The sequence below is a fragment of the Palaemon carinicauda genome, chromosome 34 (assembly GCF_036898095.1).
Source record: "Palaemon carinicauda isolate YSFRI2023 chromosome 34, ASM3689809v2, whole genome shotgun sequence".
NCBI classification, from domain to species: Eukaryota; Metazoa; Arthropoda; class Malacostraca; order Decapoda; family Palaemonidae; genus Palaemon; species Palaemon carinicauda.
The window spans coordinates 14,044,566-14,059,565 of NC_090758.1; the positions used below are offsets into that span (position 1 = coordinate 14,044,566).

General features: G+C 41.4%; 2 protein-coding genes across 7 annotated transcripts in view; both read right to left on the minus strand.

Moving 5' to 3' along the window:
- Positions 1-831, minus strand: part of LOC137626718 (uncharacterized) — a 24,529-nt gene extending 23,698 nt beyond the window's left edge. The window contains exon 1 of the mRNA XM_068357727.1: positions 694-831. Coding sequence (XP_068213828.1) covers positions 694-831 — 138 coding nt within the window. The remainder of the gene's footprint in view (positions 1-693) is intronic.
- Positions 95-15,000, minus strand: part of LOC137627084 (uncharacterized) — a 54,074-nt gene continuing 39,168 nt past the window's right edge. For 3 of the 6 annotated variants that reach the window (XM_068358086.1, XM_068358085.1, XM_068358084.1), the window contains exons 2-4: positions 11,931-12,063; positions 11,575-11,776; positions 95-4,418 (exon numbers count right to left, since the gene is read on the minus strand). In XM_068358086.1, the coding sequence (XP_068214187.1) occupies positions 1,308-4,418; positions 11,575-11,751 (3,288 nt within the window). In that variant the 5' untranslated portion in view covers positions 11,752-11,776; positions 11,931-12,063 and the 3' untranslated portion in view covers positions 95-1,307. Of the gene's footprint in view, positions 4,419-11,574; positions 11,794-11,930; positions 12,064-15,000 lie in introns of all 6 variants that reach the window. The other 3 variants (XM_068358083.1, XM_068358082.1, XM_068358088.1) reach the window with 2 other exon arrangements.

The window sequence follows — 15,000 nt, forward strand, 5'->3', positions numbered from 1 at the left end:
GTTGCATTGAAATATGTTCAAATAAAAGGTTAAGGATTTGAAACTCAAAAGTTTTATAATATGAAACACTTTAATAAAAATCAAAAGTTATAAAAGTAAAAAAAAAAGTGTTTTCCAGAGCCGTAACAACTATATTTTTTGTTTATTTTTACATAGATTAATTACAGAACATTTGTGAAAACTCTTTGGCTCAAAAACCCATCAGAATGATATATATTTACTCACAGCAAACCAACCTAGTGTGGGTGTCCCTGACTATTTACTCATGGAAGCGGAGAGTCAGCCACCCACTTTCAAAATGCACCCGTTTCTAGTCCACTGCAGGACAAAGGTCTCAGACGTGTCCTAATTCATGTCTGGGGTTTTGCCACTTCTCATAACCACTCTGGCCAGTGAGGATTGGTGATGGTGGGAGATTTTCACTTGATGGCCCACAGCAAACCAACCTAGTATGGGCATCCCTGACTAATGCAGCTTTGTTGTTCATTGCAATACGCAAACCCCTCCAACGCGTTAAGGTATTTATGCTCGGAAAGGGAGATATTATTCATTAGCAAGAAAATCATCCAATATCTAAGGTGACATTAAGACAGATGAATTAAGGGAACCAGAATCTGCTGGGGTCAAGGAAAAGGTCATAGGTCCAGCCACCTCCCCTCTTGAAGACTGTTTTTAGAAATTCGAAAGTCATACCATTCTGGCACCACACCTTTCAATAGGCAACAAGACATCAAGTTGAAGTAAAATTAATAGTTTCTGACAGTGTTGACTTCCAGTTTTCAGCTCGTATTTCGGGATAAAATTACTGACAGATCGTTGCTCTAATTGCATAATTAATGTTTAAAACACTTCCAGAACACTAAATTTACAGACAGATCATTTCTCTAAATGCATAATTAATGTTTAAAATACTTCCAGAAGACTAAATTTACATGCAGATCATTGCTCTAAATGCATCTTGCAATGTTGCTAAATTGCAGTAAAATGGGGATTTACTCCAATTCCAGTCGTAAATTGGTGATTAGAATTGCAAAACACTATTTGTCCCATATAAAGTAAAAAAAAAATAATATTTATTCAAAATGCATTTAAGCCTTGCCAAATCGCTGTATTGCACTCAAATTGCAATATATGGCCATTTCCTACGTTCTTTGTTCCTTAGCAATGGATTCCGCATTTCAAGAGAGTTGAACCTAATCCTTCTCGCTCATGAGGCAAGTATCCTAACTGCCTTGTCAAGGAGTTTACACGTTAGGGAAGCATGCGAGTTTGTGTGCCTGTCTAATTACACGAGCGGGCGGTGTAAATCAACCCTGTGGGACCCCTTCCATAACTAAAATGACATCATCACCATCAGCTGCACTTTCAAACACAACACCACATGGTATATCGTCCGCAATTGCCTGGGCCATTTCTTCATAATTTTTCATGCGGTATTCGGCATAGGCATCTACTAGGAGTTCCATTTTCGTCAACTTGACCGAACTCAGGTGCAGAGCTTTCCTCAACAACTCTTGTGTGTCGTGAATACTTTCTGTCGTCATATCCACATCACAGAAGCCGAAAGAAAATGGTTTTTGCCACCTGTATGATTTGAACAACTGAATCAGAGGTGTCAGCATTTCTACAAAACCATTGTACAACCACACAGTAAGTTTAATGTCTTTGGGCATAGGTGATGTTGTGCAACAATGCGCTAAGTTTCTGAGGTCTTCGGTGTTTTCTATCAGTACTTTTAGTTCGATATTTGCATCTTTGTCATGAGAGTATTTCAACAAACTAATTAGGTCACCCATATGTCTTTCCTGAAAGTGTCCATGTATAAATACTTTTAACACTTCTGGCTTTACCATCTGATTGAAAAGTTGCTGTATACCTAAACAATGATCAAAATTACACAAAAGATCAACAGGAATTACTGGCGAATATAACTCCAAAGTGCACAGCATGTGGCCCAAATCTTCTGGCAAAGATTTATCACGATAAAACCGTAGTTTACATTTGTCTGGTTGGAACTTGGTTTTTCTTAGTATATATTCTAATGCTTTAAGGTCTTCACTAATGTTCTGTCCTATCAATTCTATCTCAATTCTTTTAAGATTTAGAACTTCATTAAAAACTTGACAGACAATTGGATGTTCACGACACTCTCTGATAAATGTAGCCCACTGGACCCATGCTCCATAAGATGTTTCTTCCAGATATTCTGTAACAAGTTTCCTCAGACTCTCATGATTGACGTCCTCTTTTGAAGTTTCCATAGCAGCCAAGAACTGTAATGTATTCAGCTTATCAACTTTGGTAGTATCAATAACAACAAAACTATATGGAGATTCATCTTCCTCTGATGTGCTAACATGGATCGTTTCAGCACATGGCCGTAAAAATCCACCCATTTCAATTAAAGAATGATTTATTGGCAGGCCATACTCATTTTTACAGGATATTCTTTCTCCTTTCTTCGTCTTCTTAGCTTCCTCTCTGTAACGTCTAGATCTGCAACATGTACTCAAACTGTTCAGGAAACTTCGTATAGCATTTGCTCTTTTTTGTTTCGAACTCCCACTAAAACTTTCATAAATGTCACCGCCTTTAAGTATTGGTGTGAGGTCATTACGAGGATATTCGGAACCTGTTTTCGTAAATATACCTTGCATTTGATTTGTTAGTATACTTTCATTTTGACTTATGTAGAAAGCAGTGAGGTATTCCTGGAAACTTTTATGGAAAAATTGCCATGCATACTCTGTCTTGAACATTTTTTGTAAAGTGATGCATTTCATAAAACAAGACAGAGCGTCCATTGGATCTATGCTGTGATTTTCTGCTTCTTCTATAAGTTCATCTGTGCATTTTTTATCCAATATCTGTGTATTGCATCTAAGAGTATCCCAAGCCACTTTACTCAAGGTCTTAAGCCACTTTTGACATGTGCGTTCAATCAGGCTAATATGGCGAGATTCTCCAGACTTCCGCTGAGTCCTCATAGCAAGTTGTTTAATCTTCATCTCAACAGTTTGCTGATGAATACGCGTTACTGTTGTAGTTTCTGACAAAGCATCGTCATCGTTGAGCCATAGGGACACCAGCATCATCAGAGTTAATGGTAAACACAGTAAGGTATACAAATGGTGCTCTAGTGTCTGTATTCTGTGATACAATCTATCGATAGTGCTTTCGAGGTCATCCACATTTTCCTTGATTATTGATAATATTTTACGTAGGTATTCCTTGCGCTGATTATCGCTAAAACCTTTTGCAAAGAAAATGCAAGCTTCTTTTCTGTTTGTTGACATCAAGCTCTTAGCCTCCTCAGTAAATTCAGGTCTACAAGTTATAATACATCTGTTATTAGAAAATTTCGTATTCAGTTCTTTTAATATAGCCCTTGCATTTGATCCTGCTTCATCAAAACCATCAACAATGAACAGCACGCAACACTTCTGAAGGGCTGGGATCACATCTTCCTGTCGAAGAGTGCTGCATGTTTTAGGCAGCAGCTCTTCTATCAAGTATTCCCGCAGGGATTTAGAATTAACTTTGTGGCACTCGATGAATATTACGATCTCAATATCCAGCAAATTTATATCATCTCCTTTTTCAGAGGCCCATTTATGAAGAATGTATTTACAGATGTAGCTTTTTCCAATTCCTGCAATCCCTTCAATGATTAATACCTTTGGAGGTGTGCCGTCCTTGATGCGATACAAGAAAATATCCTCCACTGACAGGATAGTGTTATCGACATCTTTGATTGTTACATTCGTGAAGATTTTGGCCTCCTGAAGGCCACTGTTGCCTTCAGCCACTGGAACCTGAAACCACTGCTCTAAAGAAGATGACCATAGATCAAGGTAATGCGGAAATAACTCGGACTGCGAGTTGGCCACCAATCTCTTCACAATATTCTGCCTCAGGTCTTCCAGTTCCTGTTGATAAGACTGCAGAGAGTATTTTGATGTTGAATTGAGAATCTCGTCTATTTTCATTTTAGTGACCTTCACTTCCTGTGAAAAGTCAATCTTTTTCCTTAAGCTGACCTTACACAATATGTTTTCCAGGAGCTGCTTCAACTTCTTCCCGCGTTCTTGAAGTTCAGCATCACTCAGAGTAACAGCCTCATGTGCTAAGAAGTTTCTCTCGCATTTGATGAGGTACAGCATGTGCTCAATCTCATCAACTTCGTTTGGATTTGGAGCGGCCCACCTTTTATCTGAACTTGGAGCGAGACCACATATCTGCTGCAGCAGTTTATACAGAAATGTAATGTCGAAGGATTCCCAGCTGGTTCCCGCTTCTAAAGCATCCCTTTCATGCAGAGAAAATATTCTTCTGTAGTCTTTATTTGTAATACCTAGAACATTACTGCAGTAGTCTTTGACACTTTGCTGTCCTCCACTATATAATGCACTGCATACCTGTGGGAAATAAGAGAGAAACTACCGTTACAAGCTTCCTTTCGAGCTGTGGTCAATGTGAAACAGGGATTGTCAAAAGCTACGTTTCGCATTGACCATAGTGATTGAGCATCAATCCATTTCAAAAAGTGAATTTATGGCCATTTTTCATTAAACAATTGAAATTATTAACTTCCATTAAGGGTTTGATTTTATTTTGGTGGATGACATTATTTAAAAATTATGCCGTTACATTTGCTTTTCTCTAATAGCAACAGTGTTTAAGATAGTTGGACAACAAATATTTGTATCTGAATAAATTTCATAATGTATACTCATGTATTGATCTTTAAATTTGATGTTTTTAGCCAATAATATCATAGATACCAAAATGACAAATTTGAAATTAATTTGTCATTTTCTTAACTATACTAACATGAGGTCTTTACTATGGATATATTGTTCCGGCATAGCTGGAAACTAGTCATAAACTGTTTATGCCAGGAAAACGACCTGCCGCCAATTAGCAGAGGTCGAGGTAGACCAACCCACTCACTCACTCTGTGTGTCATGTCACTTTTAATTGCAGGCAGGACTTTCAAAGGCGTCAGGTGATGGTGCGCCAGGTTTGTATAGTTGGGAGGACTACAAATTACTTCCAAATTTGTCATTTGTTCTGACACGAATACAAACCATTTGCTCTTTAGTATAAATACTCACCCTTAGGTGGGTGGAAGTCCAAAAACCCAAGTGGCTGGGAACTTAACCTGGGGTACGACTCTGAGATCGTGAGAGGGGTACCCTGACACCTCGTGAACTCTTGGGTTGATAGGCACGAGAATTGACGGCCTGGGCAATCGTGGTGATTGCGTTGAAACTAAGCACCATGACCATACCAGGTAAGGATAATGGAGTAAGTGACACTCCTTTTACATAACCTAGACATTGTCTGATTCGCCTTCGCAGGTAGATAGGGTACGTAACATAGATTTCAGGCTACACAAGGGAAATGATTATTACTTGCAGTCGGAGGTAGGCCAGATTGCAGAGTCTTCCAAATGCTGTGCCACACTAGAGGGGAAGATGAAGGAAAAAAAGCCCAGTCCTTCTTCCCATTCATGACAGACTAACACAGGGTAACATCTGCCCTTGACCGAATGCTACTTGTCGTGTACTGAGGTAGCTTACACCATATGTTGCGCTACCACTAACCGGACCTATGGAGAATGTATCCAGCTTCCTGTGGGTTATATGTGGCAGGTAAGGGCCGTGAAGGTGTGCTGACGCTTCCAGAAGCCCGTTTGTAGGACCTGCGTCACAGAGTTGTTTCTTTTGAATGTGAAGGGACTTAACTAAAACCCCATATTATCGTGAGCTCTAGGTCTATGATGTCTTTGAGATGAGCCAGCATTCAATGCCAGTTCAATAACCTGGCAAATCTAAGCTGAGATCATATTATTGGTGACTCTCTTGACCCTGCCCATGCTTACCAACAGTTGTTTGACATGTGGGTGAGCTCCAGCAGTTTTGTTAAGATAGTCCCTCAGCGCTATTGCAGTTCACAATAACAGTTGACCAGAATCATTGGTTAGATGACATAGACTCAAAATCCGGAAGGGCCCGAACTTAGAGTCACCTTCAGTTGGATTCCGAGTCTTAGCAACGAACTCAGGGACAAAGTTGAGCGTTACTAGCTCCCATCCCTTGAATTGGCGATGTCGTATGGGAGACCGGGTAACTCGCTTAATCTCCTAGCAGAGGCCAGAGTGAGAAGGAAAACCATCTTAAGAGTCAAGTCACAATCTGAGGACTGATGTAACGGTTCATAAGGAATTGTAGTACGTGAGATGGTCTAACATCGAACAATGGGCCAGTAAGCTCAAAGCTCTGTATGAGGAAAGACAATTCCATCATGGAGGGAATGTTAACTCCATTAAGTCTAAAGACAAGGCTCAAAGCTATTCAGTAGCCTTTCACCTCCGAGACAGCAGAGTTTTTCCTCCTTGAGGTACTATAAGAACTCCTCTATAATGGGAATAGTGATATCGAGAGGAGCAACTCATTCTGTGCAATAACCACAGAAGAGAGCCCACTTTGCCTGATAGATTGCGATAGATGACCTACGGAGGTACCCAGACATTCTCTTTGGCACTGCTTGCGAAAAGCCTCTCTGCAAGAGATTCTGGGTAACCTCTAGTCATGAAGGTATATGGAAGCGACTGTCTTGTGGTATATCTCTGCGTGAGGTTGTTTGAGGAGGTCAGGAAGGAGAGGAAGCTCTCTCGCTACCTTGGTGAGCAGACAAAGAAGGTCTGAGTACCATTCTGTTAGCTGCCACAGCAGAGTTATTAGGGTCATCAACAGGTCTTGCGATGCCCTCACCTTGTTGATAAGTCTCCTCATCAGACAGAAGAGGGAAACATGTACTCATCCAGGTAGTCCCAAGGATGTTGAAAGGCATCGTGTAGAGCTGCCTGGTGATCCGGTACAAGCAAGAAGTACATGTAAGCTTCCCATTTGGGGACATCACAAACAGATCTATCATTGGTGAACCTTAAAAAGTCAAGACGTTTTTGGCTATCCGAGGAAGCAAAGACCACTCGGAGCCAACTGTCCGAGTGTCCCTGCTCATATTGATCGGGTTGACAGGGTAATCAAATTGTTTTATGTCCATCTTAGTATTTTCACAGTTGGATGTCATTGGTGGTGTGAAAAAGTACCTTCTTGTTTGTTTAGATACACCGCTACTGTTGTGTTGTCCTTCTTCAACACTACAGAAAGTCCTGAAAGCACCTGTTAGAAATGCTTAAGAGCCAGAAATGCTGCTCTCATTTCCAGGTTTATATGGCACTGCTGATCAGATTCGAACCACAATCCGGATGCCATGTGTTGCAAGAGGTTTAATGCATCCGGGAGAGGAGAGAGAAGATCTACTCCCCTTAAGAGACAAACCCAGGTCTCTTATTTGCTCTGATGTTATTGGATCTCGGAAGTCTCTAGGATCCCTTTGCTGAGACCAGTAGGTTTTCAGATACCACTTGAAAAATCGAAAGCGTAGAAGGCCATTGGGGATCAAACCTTCTAAGTAGGTCAGGTGCCCTAACAAGAGTAGCCACAGGTGTGCTGGTAGAGAGTCTGTCCTCAGGAAGAGACATGCTACTTCCTTTAGTCTCTCTATTATGTCTTGGGACCGAAAAAAATCCTTGCTTAATAGCGTATTTATTTACATCCTGAGATATACCAGATTTTGGGATGGTTGCTGAGAGGTCTTTTCGTGATTTACGAAGATCCCCAGATTGTGCCAAGACGCAAGGAGCTTGTGGTGGTGTAGGAGAAGGGTCTCTACCGAATCTGCTAGAATCAGCAAATCATCTAGGTAATGCAATAGACAAATGTTGTTGGCATTGGCCCAGGTTGAAACTAGAGTGAACACTCTCGTGAACACTTAGGGTGCTTGGGATAGTTCGAAGCAATGCGCCTTAAAGGGTGAATCTTAGGCACCTCCTTGATGTAGGATGGTTTGAGATCTTGACGTACACATCTTTGAGATTCAGTGTTATTTTGAAGTCTTAATGTATCTACTGTCTCCATCTTCAATGGAGTTTGCCGCACAACCCCGTTCAGGGGAGAGAGTTCAGTGACTGGTCTCCAGCCTCCAGACGCCTTCTCTACAGGAAAGAGTTGACTGTAGAAGCCTAAGGATCTGTCTAGGACATCTTGGAGAGTGTACTTCTCCAACATGGTTTGGACATCTGTCTGAAGGGCAGCGTCTTTGCTGATCCTTTGGCGAAGGAGCATTACATCAGTGGATGATGAGTCAACGGAGGAAGAAAGAGATTGAACGGAATGTGGTACCCCTGCACGGAGCTTGGAGACTGACTAATGGTCCATTCCGTGGAACTCCCATCTCTGCCACCTGTGCATCTTACCACCAGTGGACAGGAAAGAGGAATGCCTCCCTAGCAGCGGGAAAACACGTCTTACACCTCTACCTACTCTGCCCCTCACACCCTTGCCATGAAAGGGCTGCTTCGCAACTTACTTCATGGCGGTGGACTTAGAAGCTGTTGACTTTTTCTGAGTCCCAGTCTATTGACGGGGAACGACTTTAATGCAAATGGAACCAAAGAGAGAGAGAGTAAGGGGCAAGATGTAGCCGAAGAGAGAGTAAGGGGCAAGATGTAGCCGAAGAGAGAGTAAGGGGCGAGATGTAACTGCCCGACGAGTTTCATAATTTGAGTGCCTCTCTATGACATCTGCCTATGGAATATTGAGATGACAGTCACACCTTCTCAAGATCCAGTTCGTCTACTGGTTGGCCAGATTATGGGTGAGAAACTCAACTGTCCTCGCTTCTGAAAGCAAGGTTTTCATTGTTTACTGCTTCTCTGAGTCTGCCAAATCCTGATTGACAATTAGGTACCTTACAGAACCAGAAGCCTTTGCAACCTGCTTACTGTTCGCTTCCTTTGCTGCCAAGAACATTTCCTGCTGTGCTGCCAACTTATCGAGGGTGACATTGCGAGTAAAAGCTAACATTGCTGAATACAAAGGCAAAGGAGAGGAATCATCACCCAACATTTTGTATAACTTCCTTTGTCGTATGAATAAAGAATGAGGTACGTATGATGAACTCCCTGCTCTAAGATAATTTGATGTCCTAGCAACTTGGGAGAAGACCTTCCTGGCTCCCTTCACCAGCATAGACCAGGACAATTCTATCCTGGTCTTGCCAGTTCTTGGGGGCCTGGCAGAAGTCCAGGACCATGTCTTTCCTGTGTGGAGGGAGGGAAATAGGAAAGATTGCCCAGATTGTTGCTAAGACCTGCATATCAAAATGGTCTGACTCTCCGCTCTGATGCTCTAGCCTTAGGACTAGCAGGCATTCGCAGCATGCCGTCATCTTGCGATTCACCCAGATCCGAACTCACACCCATAGGAGCTCGGTCTGGGTCAGGTTCGTCAACTGGGTCCCTTGCAGGGGCCTTAGACCTAGGTTGGAGGTTCTGCTCAGCCTTTAACACCGAGGCTGGAACTAAACCTGAAACCTCAAAACTTTTCGAGGCCCAATTCTAAGGCAGGAATTTCATGTCTTCATGTCCTTGTGCTCTTGGAGCTTGGGTGAAAAGGAAGCAAAGCAAAATTAAGTATCCTTCTGTGGGCCTTTAGATAATCCTCCGGGACTGACAAGGTTTCCAGAAGTAAACCAGATGGTATGGGTGTCACGAATTCTACCGGTGACAGATGGTAATTGTCAGTGAATGAGATCTCCCTTGGAAATCTCAAACCCTTGCTTGTCCTTGGATGATAGGTATATCCTGGAGGAGGAGTCTCTTGTTTGAGTCCTCTCCTCCTTTTGGTTGGTTTTACTGGGATGATGCTCAGTTTCTCCATCTTCTCCCAAATGAGATCAAGACCAGTATGGGAGTCCTTAGAGTCTAGATATTTCTGGAACCTGGACGACTGCGTGGGAGGAGCAGGAGCACATGGCACAGCAGGAGGAAGAGCATGCTTCGAGGCATTACTACGCGTGGGGTCCATAGATGGACCAAAATTCCTAGGAGATCCTGACACCACGAGGAGAATAGAGACTGGCTTAAAATAGACCTCGGATGCTGGTAGTGGAATTCGTTCACTGACTGCCTGCTTCTCAGCCCTAACAAGCTCCTGAAACCATGATGCATTCTTTGTGAATGAACGGAAGGCCACAGGAACCCCAACAGGTGAGTGTTTGTCAACATGCTAATGACAAGCAGTTGCCTCTCGTAGCAAGCACACCAAGTGCGTGTGCGCATTACCAGGCTAGCGCGCGCAGCCAGAGAACTAAGCAGACCTTCATCAGCGGGAAGAGCTCTTCTGTCCACTTCGCCAGTGGTTGGTGGGCAAGTGAATTGCAAAGCGTAAGACTCTCCTGCTCAAGCGGGCTATGTTCATCCACGAACAGTAGCAGTATTAACCGCAGAACAAACACTAGTAAAGGAACCTGCAGGAGGTATGTTGAGCAAGCTGAGGGTGCTGAGTGCACGCAGTATGCTGAGCAAGCTCATTCAACCAGCATGCTCACCCTTGGGGATCGCAAGGCTGTCTGGGACTCCGGGGAGACCCTGCCAGTAACTCTTCGAGTGGGCGAGAAATTGCAGTGGACACTTTGGCAAAGGGCATTGTGATCTTCTGGAGGGAACGCCACTCCAGAGGATCAGTGAGGAAGGCCGTGCCAATCCATAGGGAGGCGGATGTGCGCTCCCACCGCCCCCCAATCTTCAGTAAGAACCATTCCGTAGAGGAGGACCCAAAAAGCCCCAAGGAAGGCCAGAGTTGCCGTATAGCATCCTTGACAATGCTACTCTTACTCGTTCATCCTCCAAAGGAGACGGAACGAGCAGAGTCAGCGGGAGGTGACGAGGCGCAGGAGAAAGAAGTAAGTATTTCAACCTTGAAGATGACCTTGAGGGAGAACAATTCCTTTTAAACATCTTCCGTTGCCTACCATACGGACCCCACTAGGAGGATGGCCACTCCTAACACTCTCCGCAAGGAAACTCCTTAGTGCAGGAGTTTTGTCTACAAGCGGGGCAAAGGGAAGGAGGATCTGTTCCCCCAAGCTGACATGAAAGTTCCTCAAGAGCGACCGTTACTGACAGGGCAAAGCTATATATCAGCATGCCTCTAAAAGACCAAAACACACCTGTGAATAGTAAAAGGAAACAAAATGAGTTTATAGCCAGTTCTTTTAAATAGCTTTTTATGGAGAGAGAGAGAGAGAGAGAGAGAGAGAGAGAGAGAGAGAGAGAGAGAGAGAGAGAGAGAGAGAGAGAGAGCAGGTCTGCACTCCACCGAACCAAAAACAAACATGACATAATACACTGAGTGAGTGTGAGAGGTGGGTGTCTGGTCTATTCCTTGCTACCCTTCACTAACCAGTGGTAGGTTGTCTACCTCACGTAAAATTTTTAATGCTAGTTTTCAGCTATGCTAAAACAATATATCCATATTAAAGAGCAAAAGGTTTGTGTGTGTAGGAACGAACATGCCCTTGCTAACAAGATATACCGTTTTACAGAAATTTAAACAAAGCTCTGGATATCTGTCCATGAAATTATAATACAATACTATCTTTACTAGCACTCTCATATAACAGAGAATTATGATTTAGAGTCTGAAATATACAAAGACTTACTTTGGCCAGTATAGTAGCGGTGGGCCCCGTAGGGCGAAGCATGATGAAATACTTGAGCACATTTTCATCTTCACTCGACATTTCGTCCTGAGGCGCCGCACTACAGAATATTGAGGGTGTTGTGAGTGTGATCGCATCTTCAACATCATTTTGTACTCTCTGGATAGACTCAGACATCCCAAAGATGTATACCGGTGAATGGCTGTAGGAAATTGAGGCCTTTTGAAATATTTAGTATTGTGATGCGAATCATAAGTTGAACGGGCATTTTTCAATTTTATATTGTACAAAGTTTTCCCTTTCTGTGCTTTGAAAATTTGATGCATTTCTTAATAGTTATTAGGTATTTCAATTACCTGCTGCCTTCCCAAGTGAGTTCTGGTCGTAATGAATAACATATCTTTAGCAGGATATCATAGTGCTTCTATGGGATTCCCCATTATTAAAAATGGCATCCCACATTCCATGTCGGTCCTTTCCTTGCTGTATCTGTAAAAGAAAATAGTTATGATAAAAAAGTTATTATCATCCAATTTCAAAGGAATGATCACAATATTTAGCTACCTAAACACATCGGCCAAATATTTGTCAACAGATGTAATGCGGCAGCAATTAAGTTAATGAGTAACAGTCCTACTAATGGAACCATATCTGACAATTAATGATAGCCAGAATATACCTTCAGGATCTAATCACTTACGTTAAGATGATAGTGTGATGCATATTATTGTAGATGTTTAGTACATATGATGGGCTGAATTGTGTAAAGATTTTTAAGTAATAATTGCATTGTATGACATAGTAAACAAGATTAGTTCAGATTAAATAAGGCAAGAGCTATGAAAGGCAGCTCTTCTTGGAAAAGGACACTCCAAAATCAAACCATTTTTCACCAGTCTTAGCTAGTGCCGTAACCTCTGTACCACGGTAGCAGGGGGCTGTAGCACCCGCAGTAGGTATGTAGGTAAGGATCTAGGTGGGGAACCTTAGGCTGGGTTGTGTTCTTGTGTCTCTTTCCCTTGGGAAATGTGGTTTATCAGTCTGTCCCAATGAATTACAACAGCTCTGAAACGTCCAAGCAAAAAATGCAATTATGTGAATTTCCAAAATTCCAATCGGAATATACGGAAATTCCTTGATTGTGGTCAGGGAGTTCATATGATTAATATTGATTTTAAAGCATACTTTGATCATTTTAATGAGGCAAAAAGCCTTTATTTTTAAACATAACAAATGGGAGTAGGTGAATATTTTCTAAGAATCATTATTGAATTTCAAAGGACAGTAATGGATAGCAAAGAGTAGTTGTTGGTGGGCATAATAGTGACACTAGGAAGGTAATATTTCAGCACATTACTTTTCATTATGTGGTTTGACCTAGAAAACAAGCTTGTTACGTATGCAGATGATGCTACTCTCTTTGCATCATTTCCATATGCAGGTGATGCTACTCTCTTTGCATCATTTCCATATGCAGGTGATGCTACTCTCTTTGCATCATTTCCATCTCCTGAGTGTAGATCTGGGGGTGCTGAATCCCTTAATAGAGATCTAGCTAAAATTAGTGGATGGTGCAAATTATGGGGCATAAAGTTGAACCCTAACAAATCCCAAAGTATGATTGTAAGTAGGTCAAGGACAGTGGATCCTCAATATCCAAATCTCAGCATTGATAATGTTCCTTAAACTCTGTATGACTCTTTTAAAACTATAGGCGTGATTTTGTGACAGCAAATTCACTGTTGAGAAACACATTTGGTCTGTTTCTTCTTCAGTTGCTAGGAAATTGGCTTATTGAGAAAGTCTTTCAAGATTTTTGATGATCAATCTATTCTGATGAATTGATTTAATCATTTAATTCTATATAGTTTAGAGTATTGTTTCTCCTGTCTGGTGTTCAGCTGCTGATTCTCATCTTAATTTGCTGAACAGGAACTTACGGTTAATGAATTTCTTATTCCTGATCTAGATATTATTCTCTGGTACCATCACTCATAAGATTATTCATAATCCTGGCCATCCTTTGCATTCGGATCTTCCCGAACTGTACCATCCTGTACGTAGTACCAGGTATGCTGTTAATTCTAACAGTCATGCCTTCTCCACCATAAAGCTTTATACTACACAGAACTCGAAAGCTTTAGTCCAGCTGTGGCCAGATTGTGGAATGATCTCCCTAATCAGACAGTTAAATCGGGGCAACAAAGTTCAAACTTGCAGCAAATGTTTTTATGTTGAACAGGCTGACGAAAGTCTCTCTTCATAGATTATATGGGAGAAATCTATTTCAACATTGTTACCAAACTTAAGACATTTAATGTTCACTGTTCATTAATGTTCCTGTAGTTTATTAATTTCCTCATTTCCTTTCTTCACTGGGCAACTTTTCTTTATTGGATCCCTTGGGCATATAGCATCGTGCTTTACCAACTATGGCTGTAGCGTAGTTAATAATAATAATAATAATAATAATAATAATAATAATAGAAGACATGTCCTTCCACTCCCATCTGTTTATGGTCTTTCTATGTCAGTCTATACCAGCAAACTTTCTTAGTTCGTCTATCGTTTTCTCTCCCTTACCATGTTTCATTTCTTTTGCAATCTTTAGGGACCCATTCTGCATTTCTTAATGTCCATCTATTGTCTGTCATTCTCATTATATGTCCTACCAATGCCCATTTCTTTTTCTTACAATTGTTAGAGTATCCACTATTTTAGTTGTTCTCATATCCTTGTTGCTCTTTTTCTGTTTCTCGGCGTTATTCTCATCATTATTCTTTCCATAGCTCTTTGAGTTGTAACTAGCTTATCTTCTAAGGCTTTGGTAAGGCTCCAAGTTTCTTATGCATTAGTTAATACCAGTAGGACCATCTCATTAAATACTTTTTCTTTTAGAGAAAGTAGCATTTTACTTTTCATAATCTCATTTTCTTTACCTAAAGTGCTCCATCCCATGCTTATCCTTCACTTTATTTTGGTCTTATGTCCTGGGGAAACACTGGCCTATCAGTATTTTGCTGATAGATGATATAAGCATTTAGAACTAAATCTAGAATTAATCTTTATTGTTCCTGTGAGTGATGTCTTCTGTGTTAGTAGGGATTTTGCGAGAGGAAGAAGCAACAGGTTCAATGTCAAGATCGTCATCATAAACATCGCTATTAGTAATATAATCATCATTATCATGCTCACTATGGCTGTCCAAATCATCAGCAATTGTTTCTGAATTGTAAAGATAATCAATATCTTTTATCCTGCCAACAGATAACAAAATCACGATCGATAGGCCAAATTGGCACTTACCCCAATCACTAACAGCGCATGCTTAGCATACTCCTTTAACCTCAAATTATAAGATTTCTGGCAACTTTGCTTTGTAAACAATCACTGATTGGTTAAAATAGCCTGTGACGTCAGTAGAAG